The 25,029-nt window shown below is 38.2% G+C and overlaps 2 protein-coding genes across 5 annotated transcripts in view; both read left to right on the top strand.

Moving 5' to 3' along the window:
• The window catches only part of LOC117814804 (leucine-rich repeat-containing protein 4C-like), a 209,343-nt gene that overhangs the window by 115,431 nt on the left and 68,883 nt on the right, over window positions 1-25,029 (top strand).
• On the top strand, window positions 12,452-21,297 carry LOC117814805 (sterile alpha motif domain-containing protein 3-like). Of its 4 annotated transcripts, none has more exons than XM_034686321.1 (6): window positions 12,452-12,516; window positions 14,472-14,583; window positions 17,250-18,294; window positions 18,472-18,624; window positions 19,734-19,835; window positions 20,031-21,297. In XM_034686321.1, the coding sequence occupies exons 3-6, from the start codon at window positions 17,260-17,262 to the stop codon at window positions 20,337-20,339; spliced, it is 1,599 nt and encodes a 532-aa protein (XP_034542212.1). In that variant the 5' UTR covers window positions 12,452-12,516; window positions 14,472-14,583; window positions 17,250-17,259; the 3' UTR covers window positions 20,340-21,297. The 4 variants fall into 4 exon arrangements, with proteins under 4 accessions (XP_034542212.1, XP_034542214.1, XP_034542211.1 ...); XM_034686323.1 differs by having other exon boundaries at window positions 12,470-12,516; window positions 14,472-14,527; XM_034686320.1 differs by lacking the exon at window positions 12,452-12,516 and adding an exon at window positions 12,775-12,999.

Here is a 25,029-nt window from a genome sequence, read left to right on the forward strand (position 1 = left end):
CGAAACAGATGGCACTTCTCGATTCAAGCAGAATGCCAGGAAATTGTTTGTACATGCTGACTTCAACAGACATCTAGTGCAAGATGAGGCTGTGCTGCATTTTTCTTTTAGTAATGATTTGCATGGTGAAATCACACTGCCTCGGTCCAGCCCCTGTTACTTCAGATAACACCTGGCAATAACACGTTTCTGTTCCTGAACGTGTCCTGCATCAGATGGGTCGTGACTATCAGATCTCTGGCTGCTCTCTTCAAACATTTTTGATGTTGATTATGAGCATATCTTTTTTTCTCCCGCAGAATGTTCATGCTTTTATGTGTTTATTTAATTTTCTTTGAAAACTACATCAAAGTTTTAAACATGGAATACCATAAAATCCATATAAGTCGTATAAGGACATAGTGTGGTTTTGGGGGTCTCCTAGTGGACACTATGCCAATAGATTTTCACTTAAAACATGTCCAAAACACATTTAAATAACTGCATAGTATGGCGTGAAATTGCTGACAAAATTATGGCACAAACAAACGAGATCCTCGCATGAGGATAAGTGGAACCTTCACACAAATCATAGAGACCATGCAGAAAATTGTCCTCGTGAGCACTTACACATCGCTCACATGCAACATTTCTCTGCTCAAGACAGCAAATTTCCAGCTTGTGAGAGGACAACTACATTTAAATCTCTTACAGATTTAACATGCGTTCGCAGCTGTTTCCCCCGTGCGCTGTGCCCCTCCTGCTTGCAGGTAACAGAGCTGCTCGCACTCGAGTAAATTTTAGTTTTACTGAAGTACTACTTATTCATTTTAAATTACATAAACAACTAAATACAAAAAAATAAACAAATAGCTTGAACACTGTTTTGTCTCACTGCAGTGACCTTTCTTTGCAAAATTAATTCTCACAGCACACAGTTGCATGAATAGAACAGGGTAAAGGCATCATATTGGGCTCACATTTTTAACCTTTCACTGATTTTTAAATATCAAAATCCCACTGTCACACTACACCATCAAACACCACAAGGAGAATATACTAATTTGTTCTATGAATGTTAATCAACATCCAAACAAAGGTCTAATTTATAGAACACCACAGTGCAATAACTATCACATAGAGGTCTAGCTAATGCTAAGCTAACACAATGTAATTGTGTGAGACATTTCATAGCTGTGGTCCAAATTGTGGATGACGGAGTTTTGTCCATGTTCTAGCTTTTGGGAGACTAAAGAGGATCGTTTCTCCACTTTACAGAATTGCATGCTAAGATTTTGATCTTGGAAGATGAGCCAAGGAGCTCGTAAATAGCAGTGCCCCATGTCCATGTGCATGAGACCGACGGTAACAACAAACACTGTGAAAACAACTCCAAAAAAACTGTCCAATCAGAAAACACAAGGACTCTGTCCCTGCAGCCAATCATAGTCAGACACCATCGTGACTGTGCCTGCCCCCTGACTGACAAAACTAAAATAAGCTCGAGCTTGAGCAGCTCTGTTACTGAGCAGGAGGGTCACAGCGCGCAGGGGGAACAGCTGCGCGCACAGAATAAATCTATAAGCGCTCAGTTCACTTCTGCGTAAAGGTAGTTTTCCTCTCACAGGCTGAAAATTTGCTCTCTTAAGCAGAGAAATGTTGCATGTGAGATGTGTAAGTGCTCACAAGGACAATTTTTCTGCATGGTCTCTATGATTTGCGTGCGGGTTCCACTTCTCCTCGTGCGAGGATCTCGTTTGTTCGTGCAATAATTTTGTCAGCGATTTGACGCCATATATAGTGCCTGGGCTTTCTTAGTTGGTCAGGTGCCATCACAAATATGTTTATGTTGATTTTAAATTGTCTTCCTGTGTGACAAACTCAAATCCACAATGTTCAGTTATTTTGCAGCTGTGTAGCTCATCTGGTATCATACTTTTTTGCCATGCAGAGTTTGCATTCTTGCTGTCTATGAACACAAGTTGAGCTCAGCCTACATTAATGTCAATAGTTGTGACAGTTGTGGCTTTGCTAGTAGTCATCAGTTAAAGTGTGGCTCATACACCAAAATATATGGTAATTTCATGCATTGCCTTTATTGTTTTGTTTTGTGATGTGACCCTTAATTTCAACAATGGAAACTCTCACCCTCTTTTTTTTCTTCCAGCTGCATAGTTGAACGATAATAATTATAAGTGAACATAAACCCACCATATTCTCACCATGCATGCTACTGCCTATGGACCATTTTAAATTCAGATTTGGTCAAAGTGCCATTAGGAAGCTCCACTGTCATTGACCTTTTGTGATTTGAACAACTGTGGAAAATATTGATGGTCCAGTCTGTGATTTATATCGGGATACAGCCAGTGTTGGGCAAGTCTCTGAAAGTTAGTCATTGGTTAAAATTAACATTTAATATCAAATGCAAGTGACTATAGCATTACTTATCTTTGTTTCAGTACTCTTATTAATGTTCATAATGTTCAGCAGACTTAACAGTTGATATAGGAGGCATGCCTTCAACATTCCTTGAAATTAGTCAGTTAAAATCAAAACTTGAATACAAAACCAGCTCCAGTGTTTACTGAACACTAGTGTGCTGACATAGGTGTAACCTCACCAGCTGAGTCAGATGATTCATCTTATGCAGCTGTTGGCTACTTGACGTGAAGTAATGAGCAAAGAGTCCTATTAAAGTTCTGCAATTGTCAGAGCTTTATTAAATTTAGAGTATAATGAGAAAACACTAATAGTAGAAGAGTATGGTAATTTGTTAATGACAACACTGGTTGTGGTCCTAGGGTAGCACTAGAGGTGAGACATAAAAACTAACACTGTGAGCCTCACATATACACACGCACGCACGCACACATTCACACACACACACACACACACACACACACACACACACACACACACACTGGACATAGGAGGCCACTGGACCATTTATTCAAACCTAATGTATACATCATGCTTTTTACATCACCTACTTGCTCATTTGAAATGTGAAGGTCACTCACTAGAAGGGCAGTAAAACACTGGGAGATCAAAGTGTTATGCATGCACAGCTTCCTTCTTTGATATGATTGAGTGAGCCTTCTATGAGAGCTATTGACTGTTTCCCAATATGAAAAGGGATCCAAGCATGTTGTGTCATGTCTGGCTGTCCATCCATATGGTTCAAGAGACTTATTGCCTCACAAATAGTCATTGATTTTTCCAGCTTGTTCACAGCTTGTCATCTGAGAGTCCTGGAAAGCAAATAATGGAATATTAAAATACAGGACACATAATGGCAATGTTATGGTCACTTTATAAATATACTGACTTATTCATACAGTTCTTTTTTAAACTGCAGGCTTTGCAGCTTCTTCTGATGTTCATGGTCAATGTGTATGTTTTTGAAAATACAACTACCGGGTTTGTTCTTCAAAATCCATCTTTCTGCATCTTTATGAACCATCTCGACCTCTGAGGTCATCAGGTACTGGTCTGCTTTCAGTCCCTGGAGTCAGAACGAAACATGGTGAAGCAGCGTTTAGTCATTATGCACCACATATCTGCAACACATATCTGCAACACACTCCCTGAAAGCTGTAAGTCCGCTCCAACTCTCACCTCTTTTAAATCAAAGATTAAGACTTTTTTATTTGCCACTGCCTTCCTATCTTAGCTTATTTTAACTCACTTTAGATGCTAATTTTAAATTTACTTTTAATATATTTCTAATTTTCCTTTTCTTTTCTGTTTTATTATATTTGTAATTTTAATTGTGCTCTTGTATGCTTGTCTGAATGTTACCAGTGCTTTTAATGTTTTAATGTAAAGCACATTGAGTTGCCCTTGTGTATGAAATGCGCTATACAAATAAAGTTGCCTTGCAACTTTATTGAAATGTAATTTAGTCATACATCTCTAATCTCAGTAGTAGACACATTTTCACATTTTTCTGATTGTTTGTTTCTGCCCAGTGAACCAAAGAATGATTTTTTTTTTCTAGTTTCTAATTACCTATTTTTATGCTTTCCAAGTTGCAACAAATCTTTCTGCTCAGTTAAAAAGCTACCAAAACCGCACCTCTTCGACAGTCTGAGCAAAACAACTTGTTACAGTTCCAAAGTTGTTTGAAATAATTAAACCAGGCAACAGATTGCCGACATCTGTTCCGTTGTTTTTATGCCAAACAAAATAACAATACACAGAATATAAACCAAGAAAAAAACATACAATCTTAAGATTGCGATTGGTTTTACTTTGTTTCTCTGACTGATAAGGTCTCTATCTTCTATTTGGATGGAATGAAAATAAAGCAAGCTCAGAATAGTTTGATATCCTTGTCTTCAGTCAAATGTGCTCTGAATCAGCATACATATAACTGTAAAAGCCCTCAAGTAACTGTTTTATTTCCATCTTTGGATGATTTATCTAAGATACAGCTTAATTTGTCAAGCTATAACATAATTATAAATATATGTGCTGCTGCAACAAAAATTGTCCCTACCACCCAAGTCTATTAAAAGATTTAACCCAAACACATTGTATCCATGAAGTCCCACCGATTATTCTGAATCTACAAAGGCTGTATGCTCTTGCTCGAGTTGTCTGCGATCCCTCTTATCTACTATGTAAGAATAGGTAAACAAATTGACTGTGGGTAAACCAAGTATGCCTTCATTGTCAGTCCAACTGATGCCACACAGAGGTGAGAAGTTTTAATAACTTTCACAAATTCCCTTCCTACCATGATGGGCAATTATGTGATACACATGTGATAGCAGTGTGATATATTTATAGCCTGAAAATGACAACATTAAAGAAAACCAAATTTAGCAAAAAGTCAAAGGTTTCGATTATCTTCTTTTTTTTAAATTAACGTCCAGGTTGAAGTGATTGAAATAGCAACGCTGATAATTAACAATTAACAGATTAACAGATGTGTGCCCAGCTCTGCTCATTGCTTCCTCCTCCATAATGCTATTAGTCCATTTATTCATTCATTCATCCATAATTGCATTTTATTAACACCCATTTGAAATGAGAGTCTTAAAAGGTTATTCATACGAGCGAATATAAAAGCCAGCAGGGGTTGATGATTTCCCCAGCTTGTATTATGGTAATGTGCTAATGTAACCGCATATTAAGGGTCCTCTGCAGATTGGAAACATTCTCACCATGTCATCTCTTGTAAGATCTGATGGTCCATGTGGGAGAAAAATAACTTAAGTGGATGGATATGAAAAAAGAAAGGATGGACCAAAGATAGGGCATTTGGTTCAGACCATAGCAGTTGATGTCTTGGGTGAGCAGCTTCCACAGAAGAAAGGTTCAATGGGGAGCAGGTACACTACAAACACTACAAAGAGAAATGAGAAGATGTGGAGAGAAAAAAAATGGTAAAAATGGTGCTGCTTGACCTCACTTAAATGTATTTATTTGCAACCACAGACATAAGAATGCTTCTACCACAATTTGCTTTAAAATCAATACAAATAACCTAGTAAAAGTGAACGCATTTTCTTCTGAAAATCCTATCCGACCTAGTTGATACATTTTTTTGTATGCTATTATGCCTTTGGGTCCATTTTATGTCATGGCTTTTAGGTGTCAGTGACAGAGAGAGCAGAGGAAAATCTTTGAGTTGTCGACATGCAGCCGTCTGAGCCTCCAGTATGCTCAGACTCTTAATCACTTTGCAGACAAAAACAGAGAGAGAGAAAAAGATGATAACACTCATTGGTATTCCCAACTACACCTCTGCTCTTTGCTGTCTTTAAGCTGCTTTGCTTAGGTATACCGTGGATCACTTCCAATTGCTAGTCAAACCCCACTTTGGGAGTAGCATTGTCGGGCGATAATGAGGCAATGGATGTTGTGGGAACATGGTAAGAGGGAGGCTGAAAACGCTTGTTTCATGATCATCTGTCTGAGCTTATAAAGCCCCTACTCCAACCACAAACCTCATGTCTCTGTCTAATTACGTAAGATCAGCATGCTGCTATTTGGTGATATTGATTTGTACTACCAGTTGCTCACAAGGCACCAGTCTCTCTGGAAAATGTCTGGGAAGTGTAGCCCACATGAAGTGATGAAGTAATTATCGGATCACCAACTTTGCTGTTTAGGATTTGAATGAATGAAGGTAAGTCATTATCACCCATGACATGTCTCTCTTGAGGTTCTGTGTGTAAACGAAGAAGGCACAGAGAGAGGAAGATCAGTGAGGCACATCAATTCTACATCAGGAAATTTTCAAAGGGTTTATGTGTTAGGGAAAGACGGCAGCACATGAAGATGCAACAAAATAAATTGAGAAGTAATGTAGCATGTAATTCCGCCATATGTTGATATTCACCTCGGGGAAGGGGAAATATCAGAACAACATATGTGTTTAGATTTTATTCCTCCTTTTCCCTGTACCTAATTATGATTTGAAGTGGAAAGAAAACAAATAATTTAAAAATCATTGTGAGTTTTGAGGAAACTTTGCACCTTAACTTCATCTTCACACATTGATTAGTTTGACAGGAAACCACCCTCCCTAACCCCATCCCCCGCACTGTTGTGATTCATCAACTGGTCGTCATCCTAAATTTGTTCTGTGCAGATTTTACTCACTTCACCTCCCTCATCAGACACCCATTTACACCCCCTGTAACCTCATTATTCCTGCCCACCCACCCCTTTATTAGGGATCTCTAAATAGGATGCCTGTCAGCCTTCAGAGAGAGAAGATCAGAAAGGCACTGAGAGTATCATCAAGCAGGTCAAATACAGAACAACAGAGCGATGTGAAGCCCCTTCATGTTTCGAGTGCTTTATAATCCTCCTGTTTCCCATGTAACAGTCCACCAGGATGCCTTAATATTGTTCAAGGAGCCCTACAAGAGGTTTGTGTTGAGCCATCTGAAGGTCACAACAACCTGCAAACATTTAATTCCCCAGGGAACACTAGGCTTTTGTTTGTTGACTAAGACTTGGAGTTTAACACCATCAACTTAGATATCCTTCGCTAATTCACCTGGCCTGTAGGCAAGCACAGGGTGTTCAGTATGCCAGGGGCTAATGATCTTGTTTCATTCTACAATAATAAAGTCTGTTTCAATCCTTGAATTTATTACCAGTCAACTACCCTTGAGTTAGCTCCAGTTAATGTCCATAAACACATTTATTTGCATGCAAATGCATCTAAAAGCTGCTCTAAGATGTTGTCTCTCAACCCCAACTCCATGGTCATTTCTCAAATTGCAAGTTGGACTGTCAACAATGGCATTGACAGGAAAGGAAGTCTTGGCTGGAAGTCCTCTATCACTAATTGCTGGCAGTACCACAGCCCCAAACAGTTGGCCGTCCCTCCCAGAGGCTGTATCATTGTCATGGGTTCCAAGACAGATTTGGGTAAGATTACAATTGACAATTGAGTGCTCAGAAAAAAAAACCTCATACATCTCCAGAGTCAAGAAATGGGCATGCCAAGTGCTGACCAATCACATGCTGTATACAATAAGCTCTATCTTATTTCCACACCAAAGGCAGAGCAACTGTCACTATTTATTTTCCAACCAATGCGGTTGCCACCAAACTTTTGTTGCCCATTTTTGGCGCGTTGGACATGTTTATCTGAAACTGTGGTGTCGCCAGGCACATTGTTATCTTGTCTAATTCACCATTGGCTGACAAAAACATAATCTGAAACAAATGGCTCAGTATTTATGAGTATTATTCAATAGCAAAGCGTCCTGAAATAGGTGGGTTTCAAACACACTTACGCTATTCTTCTTGAGACCTTCAACTGCACTTCTGTTGTACAGTAAAATATGAGCGCATTTGCTAATATATAATCAAATTGAGTTAAGTCAGTTTGCCCCTTTTGATGCTATATAGCTGTTCTGGTGATGCTAGATAAGATCAGGACACACACACCCTTACTTACATTTAATTTTGGGGTGCTTCTCACCTGGATTGTTTGGCAAAGTTGTTCCAAAACAGGGTGCTTTTCCCCACAACCTGGGTCATTTGGACATGCAAACACAGAGTCATACTCTGATGCAGCACAAGTGAGCTGATTTCACCTCTAAGAGGTAGTTTCAGCTTGTTTGTAATTCGGCCCTGGAGTGTATTCATTTGCAGTGACAACAAAATCAACCCAGCAACAATTAGCTGCATGACTCAACTCTCTCCAGTAGTATGTGAGGGAGTTAGCATAAAATAGCAATGGGCTAAAGATACTCACAGCCTTCCTCCAACAGTAACAGAAGAACTGGTGCTAGGGATAGCAACATCATAGGACTTCAGAACAACTACTGGTAACAACTGGTTACCAGTATATGACAACTGGTTTAGTTCATAGAATTTTGTTCAGCTCATCACTGCTAAAAAAAAAAAGGTGGTCTTGTACCATTACATAATAAAGCCGTCGTTTCTTGGTCTTTGCGTGACACTGCTCAGCAGAGCAGGCTAAGCAACAAATAAGAAAACAAGTTGAATACTTTTCAGCATAGGGTTAAATCACAAGGTTACAAACCATCCACTTAACATCCACAACAGCACACAGACACACACGTGAAAATCAATTTTCCATGTGGATCTCTTATTTAGTAGAGCTTAAGAGTTCAGATTCACCTGTGTTTGTGGTGTATTGGTATTTTTAAAAGAAACAAACTGGATACATGACAAAAATCTGAGACATTAGTATAAAAAAATCACATTTTCAATAACAATAATAAATCATAGAGGTTTATTTAATTTCTATGTCATTATATATTTGCATTTGTTATTCATTTATATAAGCACCATTAAGCATGGTCCTGGCATTGAACTTCACATAAGATTTAGCACCTTATGGCCCTCCCAACTAATTACATTTAATTTACATTTGTCTGATCTTTTTCATGAAATAAAAATAAATAATTAACATATAATGGAAGTATACATAGAGCTCCCACCAGGCATTGAATACAAATGAGGCCACAAATTTGCAATTTCTTACCAGGATAATTTTTGGTCTCATGAATGGGTGAAGAATGAGATATTCCAGATATTCTTGATAAAGTTCAGCATACATGATATAATGTTCATTTAACATGCTCAGTATGTTTTTTTAAATGAAATAATTAAACAAATATATATCTAAATGTACTGCATCAGCTGGGGCACACCCACCAACCTAAAATAAGAACATTACTCATGCACGTTGGAGATTACTGAGCTGTGTTTCTACTGCAGGCTGCTGGAGTCTTGTAAGAGAAGGGCCACAGGGCTTCTGTAGCAAAGTGATTCAGCTTGTGACTTAGCAAATCTGAGTTCATTGCTTCGCTTTATATAAAAGCCCTGCATGGCTGGAGCTGTGGCTGTGGGACAACAGTGTTAAACAAATCTGCTTTCTTAAGTGTACAAAGCTTATTGAAGCATGCATGTGTGTGTTTCAGTGGATACGTCTGTGAAAGAGAGGGCAGGGGAAGAATGAGAGAGGAAGAGGTTTGATTCATCTACGTTTAGCCAAGGAGACTGTCTCTGTTTATTTGTTTGCTGCTTTGCTGCATATCTGGATGCATTCAACCACATTTGAGCCTTAGAACCACAGGAAAATGCCGTATGGCCTTGCTAAATGTAGAATATAGATTCAAAGAGAAGCTTTCTTGGATCACAGTTCTTTACAGATGCACCATTATGAAAATAATTCAAAGTGTATTTCATTCATAAATAGTCCCATACTATTGCAAATATGACCAATATAATAAAGAGATCTAAACTATGAAAATAATAAATGTATCATACAAAAGCAATAAAAACCCTGCAGTATGCAGTAGGAGTGTGTCCAGCAGGTTGACCAGAGATGACATGGGTTACTCTTGAATTCTGATTGGACTTTGAAGGTGCAACGTCAAAATTCTAAGTCATGATTGGCTATTTGCCTTGTCAGAAGCGAGGGTGATGTTAAAACCAATTATTTTTGTGTTGCAGCACGCTTCTTGTACCTTATATACATTTAAATGTAGCACATTTTCCTTAATTGTAATTATAAATATTGATATCTGTTCAATAAAATGAGTGCATAGGATAGGAACCAGTCTGTCAAATGAATTGCAAGTAACTTCATCTTAGCGTCAAAAACCTAGTATTTGCCAATGGCCAGTCAAAATGTTGCCAATAAATAGAAATAATGAAACATTCTCAGGAAAAAAAAACTAGACATGCCCCTGCATAAGTTTAGCATCAAATTTGTGTGACTCTGGAGCAAAGGAGCTCTTCTTGGTTTGCAGCCTCGATTTGTGGGGCTTGGTCTTAGACCGCTTGGCCAACTATTGCAACTTTAACTATTGCAACTTTAACCCAGAGATGTGTTTTGTATCACTTTTTTTTTTTTTAAGCTCTGTCCATGGTGCTGATCTTGCTGCCAGCCAGACTCTCATTTCACTCATCTTTGTGTGTCATATGGCGCTAGATACAAGCTTAGCATATTTAAAACAGAGCCTTTCTGTCAATTTAAGGTTAAAACACTTCATATGAATATAGTAATTTATTTATTTTTAGTCTTTCCTCAGCTTGCTTTTCTTTTTTGAGTATAATATCTCGCTATAGTTTTTGTTTGACTGTGTGTTGTATCTTCTGTTTCAATCAAGACCTTTTTTTTGTTGGGGAAACTGCTGTAATGAAAGAATGTCAATTTTTAATTAATGATGCATTAAAGTTATACATAGTATGTTTTAGAGGAATGCAGAGGAAGCAAATCAAAGCTGTCTGATTGAGATGTGTTTTCTGTTTATTTGCCTCAGAGATAAATACAAAATCCTGACACAGGTGGAGGAGCATAAAACAAAAAGGAAAAAGAAAATTACCCAACCTCCAGATAGACTGTTCTAATCTCACGTTGACCAGTGATACTGATTGTATGTGAATTTGACTTTTTTCCTGATATTTTCCTATCTGCTTGTTCCCTTACTGTAGTGGAAGAAAGATGTTTGAAAGGTATTAATTTGAATTTGCTTTCCCCCTAACATTATGGTCTGGATATAAACAATATGCTGTGTAAACTGAAGTGTGAGAACTTCACTGAGATGCTGAGCCCCTGAGATGCTGTGGTTGACCAGCTGAAATGCACAGGATGCATGCTTGGATTGTTGTGCTTCACATGTAAATAGCTCCAGCCTAATGGTGTTTACTACACAGCTGGGCTCTGGACAAGGTGGTGGCTTTCTTTTGGACTCCTTTCAGTTCTGCACCGCTTGAGAGTCAGTGCAATAATCTAAAAAGGAGTAGAGAGATACAGATATTGAAAATAATGTTGGAAAAAAACTATCTGCAAATTAATCAATCTAGAAAGGACTATTTTTGCTTTTTGATACCAAAGAGATTATAGTTTACATGCGGGCGCTTGTCCGTCACATATGATCATTACCAGAAAACAGAATCAACAAATGCTCCTCAATCATTCAGTTGAAACTCTGAAAGAGTAGCCTTTAAGCTAAAAGCAGATCCTCACACATGTCTTGCACACAATTAACAATATTCTCCTCTATTATGTTTGTGTTAAAGAGGTAACATAAAATGTTCTGAGAACTACTGACATCAACTGCTTGACCGATCTGCAACTGCTACTCTCAAAGGTAAATGAAATAAATCCCAGATCCAAACTGTTACCAAAGTATTGTAGTTGAAACAAGCTCTAAGCTTGAAATCAGAGAAACAAAAGCCACACAACAACAGAGCTTAAGCACACATCAGTCTGTCAAATTATGCTGTGGGATGTTTAAGGCTCCATCTTAAACATTGATTCTTTCTCTGTTTTCAGTCTGTGCATGCTCCACCTCTCTGTCTCCACTTCACTCCTGGGGTAAAGTGGTGGTAAACAGTGAAGGGGTGTTTGGATAAACAAGTAGCACAGAGGTCGTTCATTCCAAGAGTGAAAGACAAGTAATCACAGCTGTCAATAAAAAAACAAACACTAATCTCCCTGAAATACTGCACTTTATGTTGTGGCGTTAATGAGGTGCTGTTGCTGTTGGCTATGACTAATTATGCTGTTTGCTAACCCAGTTACAAATAAACTCCTCAAAACCAAGAAATTGCAAAACATGGAAATGCTTCAAGTCATGTAATGGAAGTCTTTAAAGAGGAGGATTTGGGCTATGTGGCTTGTGTTTATGTTAATGAAGTAATTGTTTGGTAGTGACGGTACACTGTAATAAATGATTATGTTGCAGTGTACATTTTAATTGATACATTTGGAAAAATATATTCAATATAAATGTGTCCTTGATTTTGTGGTAATTATTTAAGTAAATTTTAAATGAAAATATATGGAATAGAATCAACGTAATATGGTTACATTAAATATAATCATTCTGGATATGTAATTCTAAATTGATAGAAAATTGAATGGATCCTACTTAATGTAATTAGTCAGTTTTTAATTGAAATTCCCTTGGATGTTATTGGCGCGTTTTTTTTGAATGCGGCGAGTCACAGGACACTTGAGGCAAAGCCAGACGACCGTTGTCCCTCTTCTTCCTCTTTACTCCTGGGTGGTTGACCAAGGTAAGGAAACGTATTTTGTTTTTTACTGGAATAACAAAGACAACATGTGGGTGTAAGCTGCATTTAAATACAAAATGAGAAGTCATTGAAAGAAGGAGACTCCTCTGCAGAAAGTTAATAAGTTATGTTAATATGTGCATGTAGCGGGATGGTGTTGCGCTGCAATATCGAAAGGGCTTAGAAGATTTTGCGCGTTCGTATATGAACATAACACACGCTTTTATTTTGAAAGATGTCAGCACTTCCGCTATAACGTTGCCTGTTCTCCAAGCGTCTAATTAATATGTCCATATGTTTTCATTGCACTCTGGAGAAAATAAGTCTGGTTTGGTGTTAAGATTATACACTTGTTTGAGAAGGAAAATCGTCCAAGTTTATCCAGGGCTCTCACCCTGAGTACAGCCAGCGTCTTATTTTCCTAACTGTACTTGTTGCACTTCCGTCAGCTTTACTTCCTCTTCACGTTGGACCCTTACATGGCAGGTAACGTTACCAGTTGTCCCTGTTCCTTACTGTTTCGCCATAAATATGAATTAAACATAACTTATAAACATGTTAAGTCGATGTATTGACCGTTAAATGTTTTGAAGATGCATATATGTTAACTTGGAAACGTGAATCAGTCTTGATATGTTACACGCGGGGACGCGGGAGGGGGGTTGCAACAGTTAGCATGCGGACCGCTTCGCTAATTTTCTCATTTAACAGCTAAAAGTACAACAAATGCCCCAGAAAAATCACAAAGAGGAGAAATGTGTAGTGCAGTAACTGTTTTGAGTCATGCCAGTTCAGCACAGCCGCCTGCGAGCTTTGTGTGTCCGAAACTTCGAGAAACACCCTGAAATCTCCCCCCCCCACAAAGTTAAACATAACCATGAACTGTTGACCGAAAGCTGCTAAGTCACACTGACCATGAGACTCAAGGAAATATTTATGTCCGAGGGTCTCACGCCAGTCCCCATATTTCACATGATGAGACACATTAATGGCCCCTCCTTCAATTTTCTCCTCCATTGTAATTCTCCACTTACTGAAAACTGACCACATGCTGCTAACAAGCTACATGTCCGACTTTACTTAGAAAATAACACATTTAGTACTGACTACTGTCTATCATGTAGGCCATTTTAAAGAAATAGGAATTCAAATAGTTTTATATTGTTTTCAATGATAGTTTTGTCAGACATAAATCATGTACAAAAAAGTGATCTTAGGAGGCTATATTACTATACTTCTACCTCTTTTGAGCTGAACTGATAAATGCTTTATCTCTGCCTGTACATTTATTTTAATTGCAATCACCTTATGTAGTGATTCAAATTTCTATCCATCTTGCCAAATATCTACCGATTTTATTTTTTGCATAAAGTAAAGTTTTTTTTTTTATTCTTCTCGCAAAGTGATTGTTATTTAGGTTTCATTTTCTTTACAAATTAAACCACATAGACTATTTTAGCTGTCCAGTGGGAGTGTCACAAAATGTGGTTCAAGTTAATTTAGATTAAATGTTCATGTTTTGCCTCATTAACTTTCAGTTTGAGATCTGCTACCTCTTTCCTTACTGAGTAAAATGCAGTATTGTTGGTTAAGAAAAAAAAGGCCTTATCCTGTATGTAATTTAAAAATTGAAATACAAAATTTTGTTCAACATATTGGACATATTGGGACAATAATTTGTCCGTTTTAACCATGTTTTTTATGTGTAGAGTAAAATTTGTGGCTGTTGTAGATGAACATTTTCAGAGGGAAAAAAGAAAAAAGAACATGTGTGTGTGTGTGTGTCTGTATATGTATATATTTAAATATATATTTTATATCTATATTTATTTTTATATGTATATTATATGTATATTATTTATATATATATATATTCTATATTATTTATATATATTTATATTATTTATATATTGGGGAAAAGCACATTGTTTATTTACTATTTGTTGTGTTTTTCTTAGGTGTCTCCAGATGAGATGGCAGTGTAAAATCTGTGGATTCAGAGCTACATCAAGGGGTGATCTTCTGACCCATTACAGACTACAGCACAGGACATTTGAAACAGGAAATTCGGTACCTTGTCTTGTTCATGATTGTCCATGCTCCTTTAAAACTTTGAATGCCCTACGCACACATCTTTCAAGATACCATTCAGAAGATGAAGCTAGAGGGCCAGGAGTAGTCCTCTGTTTCGCATGTTCAATTTGCTCAACTAAACATCCCACTATAAAAGAATATTTCCTACATCTTGGCAATCACCTAAAGCGTCATGAAACTGTAGACTGTGTTTTTGTTGGATGTACATTCAAGACAAACATATATGGAACATTTTTTTCGCATAAAAGCAGAAAGCACAGGTCTCATTCACTCGCAGACTTTAAGTCAGAAGTAATTGGTGAACACCAAACTTTACCTCATCAATCTGACCATTTAGGTGATTGTGACGATGAGTATACTGGTTTAGATGATCAAGTTGATATCTCAAAGGAAATTCACCAAAGAATAGGCTCACTTCTCTTGAAGTTAGAAAGTGTGCACAACGTGTCTGGTAAATGTATTGATGATTTGGTGGAAGAGCTTCATTTTATATACGCAGCCTCTGCCCCAGTAATTCGTCAGCTAGTTGATGCAAGTTTAAAAAAGAATAATTGTGCTTTGGATGAGGCCATTGTCACTGAATTAGTGGAGGAACTTTGTAAATCACACCCTACAAGCAAAGCACTGGGAGTGGATGGGCCGTTCGGTTCTGTGTATAAAAGAAGAAAATATTTCAAGGAGCAGTTTGAATTTATTGAGCCAGTGGAGTACATCCTCGATTCACAGGAGAACCTCAGCTTTCAATACGTGCCCCTTCTAAAGACTTTGCAAAATATATTGACCTGTAAGGATATTGCTCTTGAGACTTTGAAAAAACAACAAAGCTCATCCACTCAGTATGTCTCATTTCAAGATGGGGAATATTTCAAACAAAACGTTTTTTTTGCTGTAGAGGAACCAAGAATTGCCTTAATTCTCTACATTGATGACTTTGAGGTTTGCAACCCTTTAGGGACATCACGCAAAAAACACAAGATCACAGCTGTTTATTGGATTCTGGCAAATGTACCATCTGGACTGCGCTCTACACTTTGTGCAATAAATTTGGCCATTCTCTGCAAAGCTGTAGATGTTAAAAGATTTGGCTATGACACTGTGTTAGAGCCTCTCTTAAAAGATTTGACCGTCTTGGAACAAGAAGGAGTTTTCGTTCCCTGTGCTGGAAAGAACATTCGAGGAACAGTTTACTGTGTAGCTGCAGACAATCTTGGAGCACACTCTCTTGGAGGACTGGTTGAGAGCTTCACAGGTCCTTACATCTGCAGGTTCTGCTTAGGACACCGCTCTGAATACTCTGAAAAAGAGGTACGCTGTGGGGATTTTCCACCTCGCACGGAGGAAGCACATAATTTACATCTCAAGACTGTGGAAGATGACCCCGCCTTGCCTCATTTCTATGGGGTAAAGAGAGCTTGCCCACTGACAAAGAAGTTGAGTCACTTCAGTTTTGTCAGGGGTTACCCTCCTGACATACTCCACGACCTTTTTGAAGGCATCATTCCTGTTGAATTAGCACACTGTCTGAAATCTTTTATTAAGAAGAAGTACTTCACATTATCTGAACTTAATAACTTAATCAAACGGTTTCCTTTTAAGTTTTCAGATGATCTTGACCGCCCCCAGTGCATTCCAGAAAATTTTGCGAGTCGTAGTACTGTAGGAGGAAATGCTCATGAAAATTGGGCACTCATAAGGTCACTGCCACTACTCATTGGCTCAAGGATACCCTCTGATGATCCAGCCTGGGAAATTCTTATGATCCTAAAGGACATTGTAGAGCTCTCAGTGGCCCCTCTTCATTCCATTGATAGTGTTGCTTATCTTGACCTGAAAATATCTGAGCATCGTCATAGATTGCAAGAAGTTTTCCCTCAGCTGCGCTTGACACCCAAACACCATTTTCTGGAACACTATCCAGCGCTCATAAAGTCCTTTGGTCCGCTAGTTGGATTGTGGACTATGCGCTTTGAGGCCAAACATAGGTTCTTTAAACGGGTTGTGAGGTTCTCAAGCAATTTCAAGAATGTCTTGCTATCACTTTCAATGAAACATCAGCTGATGATGGCTTACAATTGGCAAAGCAATATGTCTAAGCCTCCCCTGATCGTCAGTAAAGTGTCATCTTTGCCTTTGGAAGTGCTCCATGTTGAAATTCAGAAGTCCATTAAGACACTGTTCCCTCAGCTAACAAGTGTCCAGTTGTCCAACACTGTAACATACCATGGAACAAGGTATTCAGCAGGGATGGTCTTGCCATATGGTTGTACTGGAGGGCTCCCAGATTTTGTAGAGATCATACAGATAATGATCTTGGGAAGCAATTTCCATTTCATTGTAAAGAAACTGAATGCTTGGTACCAGGAGCACTTCAGATCTTTTCTGTTGGAAAGCTGTAGGGAAGTGATTCTTGTTGATCAGCACAGCCTTGGGGATGTCTATCCACTTACAGCTTACAGTCTTGCAGGAAAGCGTGTGGTTACATTGAAACGCTTCGTCTGTTGCACATTTTAGATGACATTTGTCTCTATCACAAACTGAAGGAGGTTGTTCGTTTCCTGTTTGTATGTAGTGCATTATAGAGGAATAGCATATTTTGTGCCAGAATTTTTGTTTTGTTTTGAGATGTTTTTTTCTTCCACTAGGCCACAGGACATGGATCCAGCAGTGCTCCGGGTGATCTTTGGACACAGAATTGAGAAACTGACGCTGCTGTCTGGAATTCCGGATACTATTGAGGAGCTGAATTTCGCCATCAAACACCAATTAAACATCACCTGTGTCTTCAGCCTGCAATATTTAGATCCAGATTTTGATGACTTTTTTAGTCTCCACTCCACCACTCAAATTAAACACAAAGCCACAGTTAAGGTTGTGACAACTGAACCAGTTGTTCTTAATTTGCATCCACTGTCACACAATGAAAGCTACGATGGAAGTGTTACCTCAGAGCAATCCTTTAGTCCACCCTCCACAAGTTCTATGGCCCAGGACTCCCTTGACTCATCTGATTCATCAAGCACAATCATCTTATCACCAAACCGCAACTCACAAAGGAAGCCATGGCCGATGGAATTCATCCTGCCAGAATTCTCTGTTGAAACGGAAATAATTCTTGACAGAGCCAATGAAGTTTACAAAAAAGATGGCACACTGCTGAGAATCCCAAACATCAGGTCCGACATACTTGACAAGCTAGCTCAGACCATTTATACATACACTGCCTATCCATCATCCCTGCAAGTTCTCTCTGTTGCTGAAGCACTTATCAAAACACACCCATGCCTAAAGGATCCTGGGAGCTCTTCAGGTCTTAGTGCATGGCAAACTAGCATTAAATACAAAATGAGTAACTACAGAACAAAGCTAAGAGGCTTTGGTATTCCAGATGTTACATGCAATGCTCTGAAACATAAATGCCCTGATGACAGGAAGTCTGCAAAAAATGTCAAAAAAGCCAGAAGAGCGGAGGTCAATTACCTCCCACCATACCCAGCTGGTGAAGATGAGCACAGCTTGGAAAAAACAAGAGAAGAACTAGTCTCTGAGTTAAAGAAGAAGAACAACCAGAAGATTGTCAATGACAAAATGAGCAAAACATTTGCCCTCAGACGCCATGAAGTCATCAATCAATGTCCAAGTGTTAGAGCCATGAAGGACCGTTGGCCTGCCCTGTTTGATTGTTCTCAAGTGAGTTTACTTTTGTAATTTCTGTTAATATGTAAGAAATGAAAATGTGACAGAAAAGACTTTGTAAGGATGTTTTAAAGAATTTACAGTTGTAAAGACAGTACAGTATGTGCAGTACTAATTGTCTAAGAAGTGATATGATACTCTTGTCTATTTTTGTTGCCTTTTTTGTTTCAGATCAGTGCAGAATTCCAGCGAATAACCACCGTACCTTTGGAGCCCAGATTTATGTCTTCGCTGGACCTTCACACTCCCAAGCTACTGAAGCTATTTCATGCCAAAGGTGGAGCACTTGGACAAAGACTGAAGAACATTATGGAACCCCTGGAGGTACAATACTTTTAAAAATTAAAACTAGTTTTTTTCCATAACATTCCCATTCAACAATTTGTTTTGTAAAAATCAAGGTAGCAACATTTTGGGAAACATATTGAAAGTACTCATCTTGATAATATTTTGGTATAATAGTTTTTTGTGAACTATATGGTTACTAAGTTAACTACTTTATACAGTGATTTGGATTTGAGATGCTGGTGCGTATTCAGGATCTCCTCCTAATCATTGTACAGGCCTGGTGGGCTTCGAGGCCAACAACAGGCCACCCAGGAGTTTCTATGCTGTGCTGCTCTGCAACTACCTGCCCTTAAGCACCGCCCAGACCTCTGTCACTCCAGCTCCAACTATCTTATGACACTACATGACTGACTAGTATTAGTAAAGGATCACAAAGTTCCGCTGAGGGTAACCTTGGCTTGCTGTATGTCAGAGTTAAACTGAGCCCACCATGCAGACATGTGCATATATATTACATTTGGCAAGTTAGCCTTTGCATCGGTCAACTAAACTCACAGTTTGAAAAAACTGTCAGTTTATAGAAGAAAAATGTGCCAAGAATCTCTGCAGTGTTAGTGTTTCTTTCTGTAGATTTATCCCCCCGTATCTGTCCTGATGTATGTCAGTCAAATTTGGCGCTATGGTACATATCACGTACACTTTGAAATCTCCATTATAATGTACTGTAGAGGACGGTGTGTTCAAGTGCAGCTAATGATCTCAAAATACTTCTTTGAATGGCCACAAAGTCACAGCACTTTACTTTGTTGAAATACATAGGTCTGCATCTATAATAGCTCTCTTGTCACAACACTCACTACAGAACTTTTTATAAATCCTTAAAAGTATTTAAAATATTACAATTTCTACATAGAAAGTTTTTTTAAATTTGAAAAATCAAATCAAAATGGTATTAACAGAAATAGCCCTGATCAAAATATTCCAGAGTTACATATAAATTGAATGTGTTGTTTATGCAGTATTTTTAGGGTCCAAAATAAGAATTTTGTGTGTGAGTGTTGTATGTTTACATTCAATTTAGAAAAACATCTACCGTGACTTTTTTTTTCCTCAATTGGTTTATCAGTTGTTGAATTTATTTTCAGGTCTCCATGTGCTCTTCTGTTGAGAGGACCAGAGAAGTTGTCCTCCGATGCCTGGTAGAATACCTTGGAGAACATGGGGATGATCTCATCAAAGAATTCAATGTAGGTGAATCTTCATCAGCTTAATTTGAGTAGTATAATCCCTTGATTGGATGTTGTTGTCTATAGATGGATAATGATGTTATAAAACTTTTTTTGTTAACATATGATATGCAGTTTTGTAATTTGTGATCTGTGGAAATTCTTTTGATGACACTATACTATGTCATGACACTGAATAAGGTTCTCATGTTGCAGGGCACCGAGGACTCGGAGGAACTTGAACAGCTTGTGGTGGCGATCACTGTGACAACAAAAGCTGAACACTCCCCAAGTGACAACTCAAAGGAAGTTGGAGTTGTCATCGAGGGTATGGAAGTTGTCACAGGACTTGGAGATATTGCCAGAGCTTGCTGTCTCCTTCTTGGCTTGACCTACGCACTGAATCTGGATTATCCCAGGCAGCTCAAGAATACCTTTGAGGTTTTCCAAAAACTTTTTATGGAACTGGATGCATCAAAGCTGTCAAAGAAAGTCCAGTCCTTCAAGAGCAAACTTCTGGCTTGAAATGAGACAGTGGTCAAGTGTGGTCACACTGTTGTGCCTCACAATGTTCAGCTCCTGCAGAGCTAAAGAATGGTTGTAGTTTTAAGGTAAATAATGTTCTGGACTCCAGGTCACAAATGCTGTTGAAAGAGGATACCACTTGCACTTCCATGTTTTATGTTTTAATGGCACTTGCACTTAAAGGATGTTTCTTAACATCAGGCACAATGATTACAAATCACACAACGCCCTTCAAAGCTCCTGCTTGAGTCTTATTTTGTTATAAGCATCTGTTTGCTTTTTACGTCTTTTTGGAACGTGATGCTTTTGTGAAAAACAATGTTTCGCTCCTGCAGAGCTCAAGATTTGCATGTTAAAATGTTAAAACAAGTTTGTTAGCACAGATTGCAAAAAATGTCAGTAAAATTGCTACTGTGGTCAGTTCAAGGTAAAAATGCATACAAAGTACAAATTGTGGCATCTGAACTTTTCAAGAATTTTTCTTTCCACTTATGATCATAGTTGATATCTGTCAGTGTCTTACTGGGATGAGAAAGCATGCACACTAACATGGGAGATGTTCGGTTTTGCGAAGGTATTTTTGTTGTCTTCTAGCCATGATTGAATGTGCAATCGTGTTGTGGTCAGTTCAGTGTAAAAACTATCTTGTACTTAGTGCGAATTCCGTTTCATGTTGTAGCACATGCACTTTAGGAGGTTTGTTATTAAGACGAGAAACAATTATTTTGGTTTATACCAGGACCACAAAGGGTTCTCTGAGAAACTTATTTGTCAACATTTTTTTGTGTATTTATAGGACAATGTAAGCCCTAATGTTTCCAAAGGTGTTTTTGAAGATCCTTCTGTTTTCACAAAGGGTCCAGGCGCAGCATGTTTTTAGATTTCAAAGGTTGCAATAAAATGCTGTTTCTGTAATTAAGCCATACAAATTAAACATGTTACTTATTGCAAACATAAAGCATCCTTGTATATTGTTTGAATATTATGTATTCTTAAATTTCATGTAAATTGACTCGTCTCACTTTAAAATGTAGTTTACAAAAATATAGATTTTATTTTTAAGAAATAATAATATTTACATTTAATTAAATGCATTTAGTATATTAAACAAATGCACTGAAATATTTAGGTAAGTTTTACTTAATTATACATCATTTATATGTAGAAATTAGTTATTTTTATTAGTGCTTTTTACTAATTTGGACATTTCTTATTTTGATATCTACTCAATATTTTTGTTTAGATATAAATTAATTACTCCGTATTGTATTGGAATCTACTCAATTTAAATGAATAATTACAAAGGGTCTCATTTAAGTTATATTTACTCAATTCTAAACAAAATCATATTTAATTAATATTATTGCGTGCAATCTGTTGCCTCAACTTTATTGAGTAAATAAGGGGTATCTTTTTTTACAGTGTAGGAGACCGGTCCTGGCTCTGCTGTTTGAGTTGATGTTTGAAAGGCAGTGGCGTGAACAGCAATGAAAGATAACATTTCCCAAATTATATTAATTGAACCAAAATAAGACAAAATACATGATACAGATACTGTATGAATGGTTCCTAATGTCTGACTATATAGAGGTAAAGTGCCACTTATACACGCACTTAGATAAGACTGCACTCATTGTACACCAGAAAAAAGAAGTTAACATACCCTCTGGAGCATTTTGGATGAAATGATGTTTTTTAAAGTTATATTTTTGGCCTTTTTGCCTTTATTTCATAGGACAGCTGAAGAGAGACAAGAAATGTGGGGAGCAGAGAGCGGGGGAATACATGCAGGAAATAGTCGACCGACCGAGAATCGAGCCGGCGACCCCTGCAACGAGGACTGTAACCTCTGTATGTGGGGCGCTTAGGGCCTGATCTACTAAGATCCCAAATAACGAGCGCTAATTTGCGTGTGCAAATAATAATTTTGCACGTGCTATTTCTGGGCGTGTTGCGGGTGATCTACTATGACTGCGTGCGCAAATGATAACAAGTGCAAAAGTGATGCGGACCGCCCTTTAATGAGCATTTTGCGTGTGCTATCGGCTGTCACCATGGAGAGTTTGAGAGAGCAGAGTGGTCTTAAGCGATAAATGAAGTTTGAAGTCATGGAGTTGGAGGTCTTTGTGGAGGAGGGAAATAAACACATCGGTGAACTCCAGCAAAGGTGAATGCTGTGAGAAAAAACAGAAGATCTGCAGATGAAATAAACGCATCTACTCTGCTCCAAAACGCAATCAGCGTTTTGATGGAGTTTAGAGAGCAATTTGATGAGGCCTGTCCCTGCTTTTATTTTTTACTCTTCCCGTCAACGTTGCACCTTCTGAGCGCTCGTTCAACAAGTTAAAACTAACTAAAAACACCTTTAGGAGCACGGTGGGACAGAGTGGACATATCATGTTATCTATTGAGAATGACAGAGCAAAGAAAATGGACCTACAGTGCATCGTGGACAAGTCCGCGGTGCTTAAGGCTCCTTCAAATAGTGGTGAGTAGGCCGAGTACTTCATATAGATTTTTTGTTTGTATGTGAGCATGTGGGCCGCTGTGCCAATTTTACTAAACTTTATAGCTGTTGATACAGTGGCCTACTGTGCTCTCATTAGTTGAAAAAGTTAAAGTGGGTGTCAGAATGATGCGGTCGCTATCCGTGGTGCTGAACTGCTTTGAATTTGTGTTGTTTTATTTATTTATTTGTGTTGTTCTCTTGGTTTGTTAGACTTCATGTCCGTTTGATTGACTTAAAAATGACATAAACTGTGTGTAAAAACTGTAGTAATGCTTGTAAGCCCCGCTGTTGTGGGCATGTTGTAAAGTTATGATGAGCTTTGAAGTGACCGCAGCCATGTGTGCGTAACGCTGTGCCAGTTTGCACCTGTCATTCAAACGTGCTAAATATAGACGCAAAAATACCGCTCGCTATCCGCTTCATGTTTGATAAATCACATTGCGTGTGCTAAATGATTACATTTGCATCTCCTCCTCCAAGTATTTTGCGCGTTCTCATGATCTGCATGTATTCTGCATATTCATGAAGGCAAACACGCTAAATGAATAGCGAGTGCTATTTTGCTCATTCGACAGACGCAATCCTCGGTGCTCCCGGTTAGTAAATCTGCCTTGCGCGCGCTATCAAGTTTGCACATGTTTTTATACACGCAAACCCTTAGTAGATCGCGCCCTTTGACCGCTAGGTCACCAGCGCCCCAAGATGTTCCTTCTTGAAGCAATTTCACTGTAAACATAGCAAAATCTGCAGTTCTCATTTAGTCAAAATGCATTCTAGTTTCAGTCAGGATTTAAAAAAGATTGTCAAAAACGATAGTCAGGTCAAGTGCATATTTATCAAAGTTGGTCTTTATACAGCAGTAATAAAAAAGAGCTTTGATAGTGTCACCCGTCCTTCAAGGAAGGATTGTAACAAATAGAAGAACTTTTTAAAATGATCACAACATTGGAGAATAGCCACTTGATTTGTAAAATTCAAGCTCCTCAAGACAGCTTTGCTCAGTTTAGGGATAGAACGAGTCAAATAGAACTCTGGGTATTTGTCTAAAACCATCACAGGATGAATGTCTACTAACAGTGGTTTGAGTTTTCATCTAGTATCAGTATCATTCAAGACATACCTAAAAATGGTAGCCATCTTTATAAAAATGCCCAAAAGGACCATTTAGGAATTATCATGCAGTCTTTTTTAAGTAGCAGTTTACAGCATGTTGGTTGTGTTCATGGTGCTCAACAAAAGCAAAGAGATTTCCATGATTTGAAAGTCAGTTTTTTTACACTTCCACATATGCAGTAATTTAGGGTTTTTATGGATCAGAAATATCACAGGAGTACCCATTATTCACTGTCAGGTTTCAGTTGGCATTTGGCTTGCAGCACATTATCAGCAGGGCACATTTTGAGAACTTCAGTTAGGGTAGATACTCGTCTGCATGTCAGCCTGCAGTGAGTCTGGGAGGGATTATGGCAAAGGGCAAGGCTTAAATTGCTGTCAGAGTTTGGAGGAAAAGATTATCACTGGTGTCTATGGACTTTTGCACAATGCTATCCATACAGGGTCAGTCGGAGCTCCTCCATGAAGATTTAATTTAGAGCAGAAACTGGCTTCCAGTGTGTGGTTTTGTTTATTGAAGAAGGCTGAGCAGTATTAAGTGAGCAGATCTAAAGCCAAGAAGGAAGATAATTTGTTCTCCTGTGATTCAGCAAATGTTTTAGTGCAACTTTGTTCAAGGTTTTGAAATGCTGTTGCAGTATTAGCATGCAATTGTAAAGTGATCCATACCAAAAAGCCCTTTTTATTTATACAATGCATCTAATGCTTATTTAAAATACTGTTTTAATCCCAAGTTGGGTATCCATTTTGATGCCAAGATTGCAGAACACTATACTTTTATTTTTGACTGATATAAAGTTGCAGGTCAGCAAAAGAAACTCAAAGTTTTTTTTTTTGCACTTCTGACTTTGTGCTCTCCGTCCTAGCTTCCCACTTGTTTGTACGTTTTTTTCTGGCATGGAATCTGTTTACCCAGCCCACTTTAGTGTTCTTCCTAGCAGAAAAACTGCATTTTAATATTGTTTTTTTTATACTGCAAGTGGTAGAAATCAAGTGTTTTTTATCATCTGTTTTTCAGAAGCTTTTCTGGTGCAGTGGGAACAGCTCACAAGTTAAAGCTTACTGACA

The sequence above is a fragment of the Notolabrus celidotus genome, chromosome 6 (assembly GCF_009762535.1).
Source record: "Notolabrus celidotus isolate fNotCel1 chromosome 6, fNotCel1.pri, whole genome shotgun sequence".
Classification (NCBI taxonomy): Eukaryota; Metazoa; Chordata; class Actinopteri; order Labriformes; family Labridae; genus Notolabrus; species Notolabrus celidotus.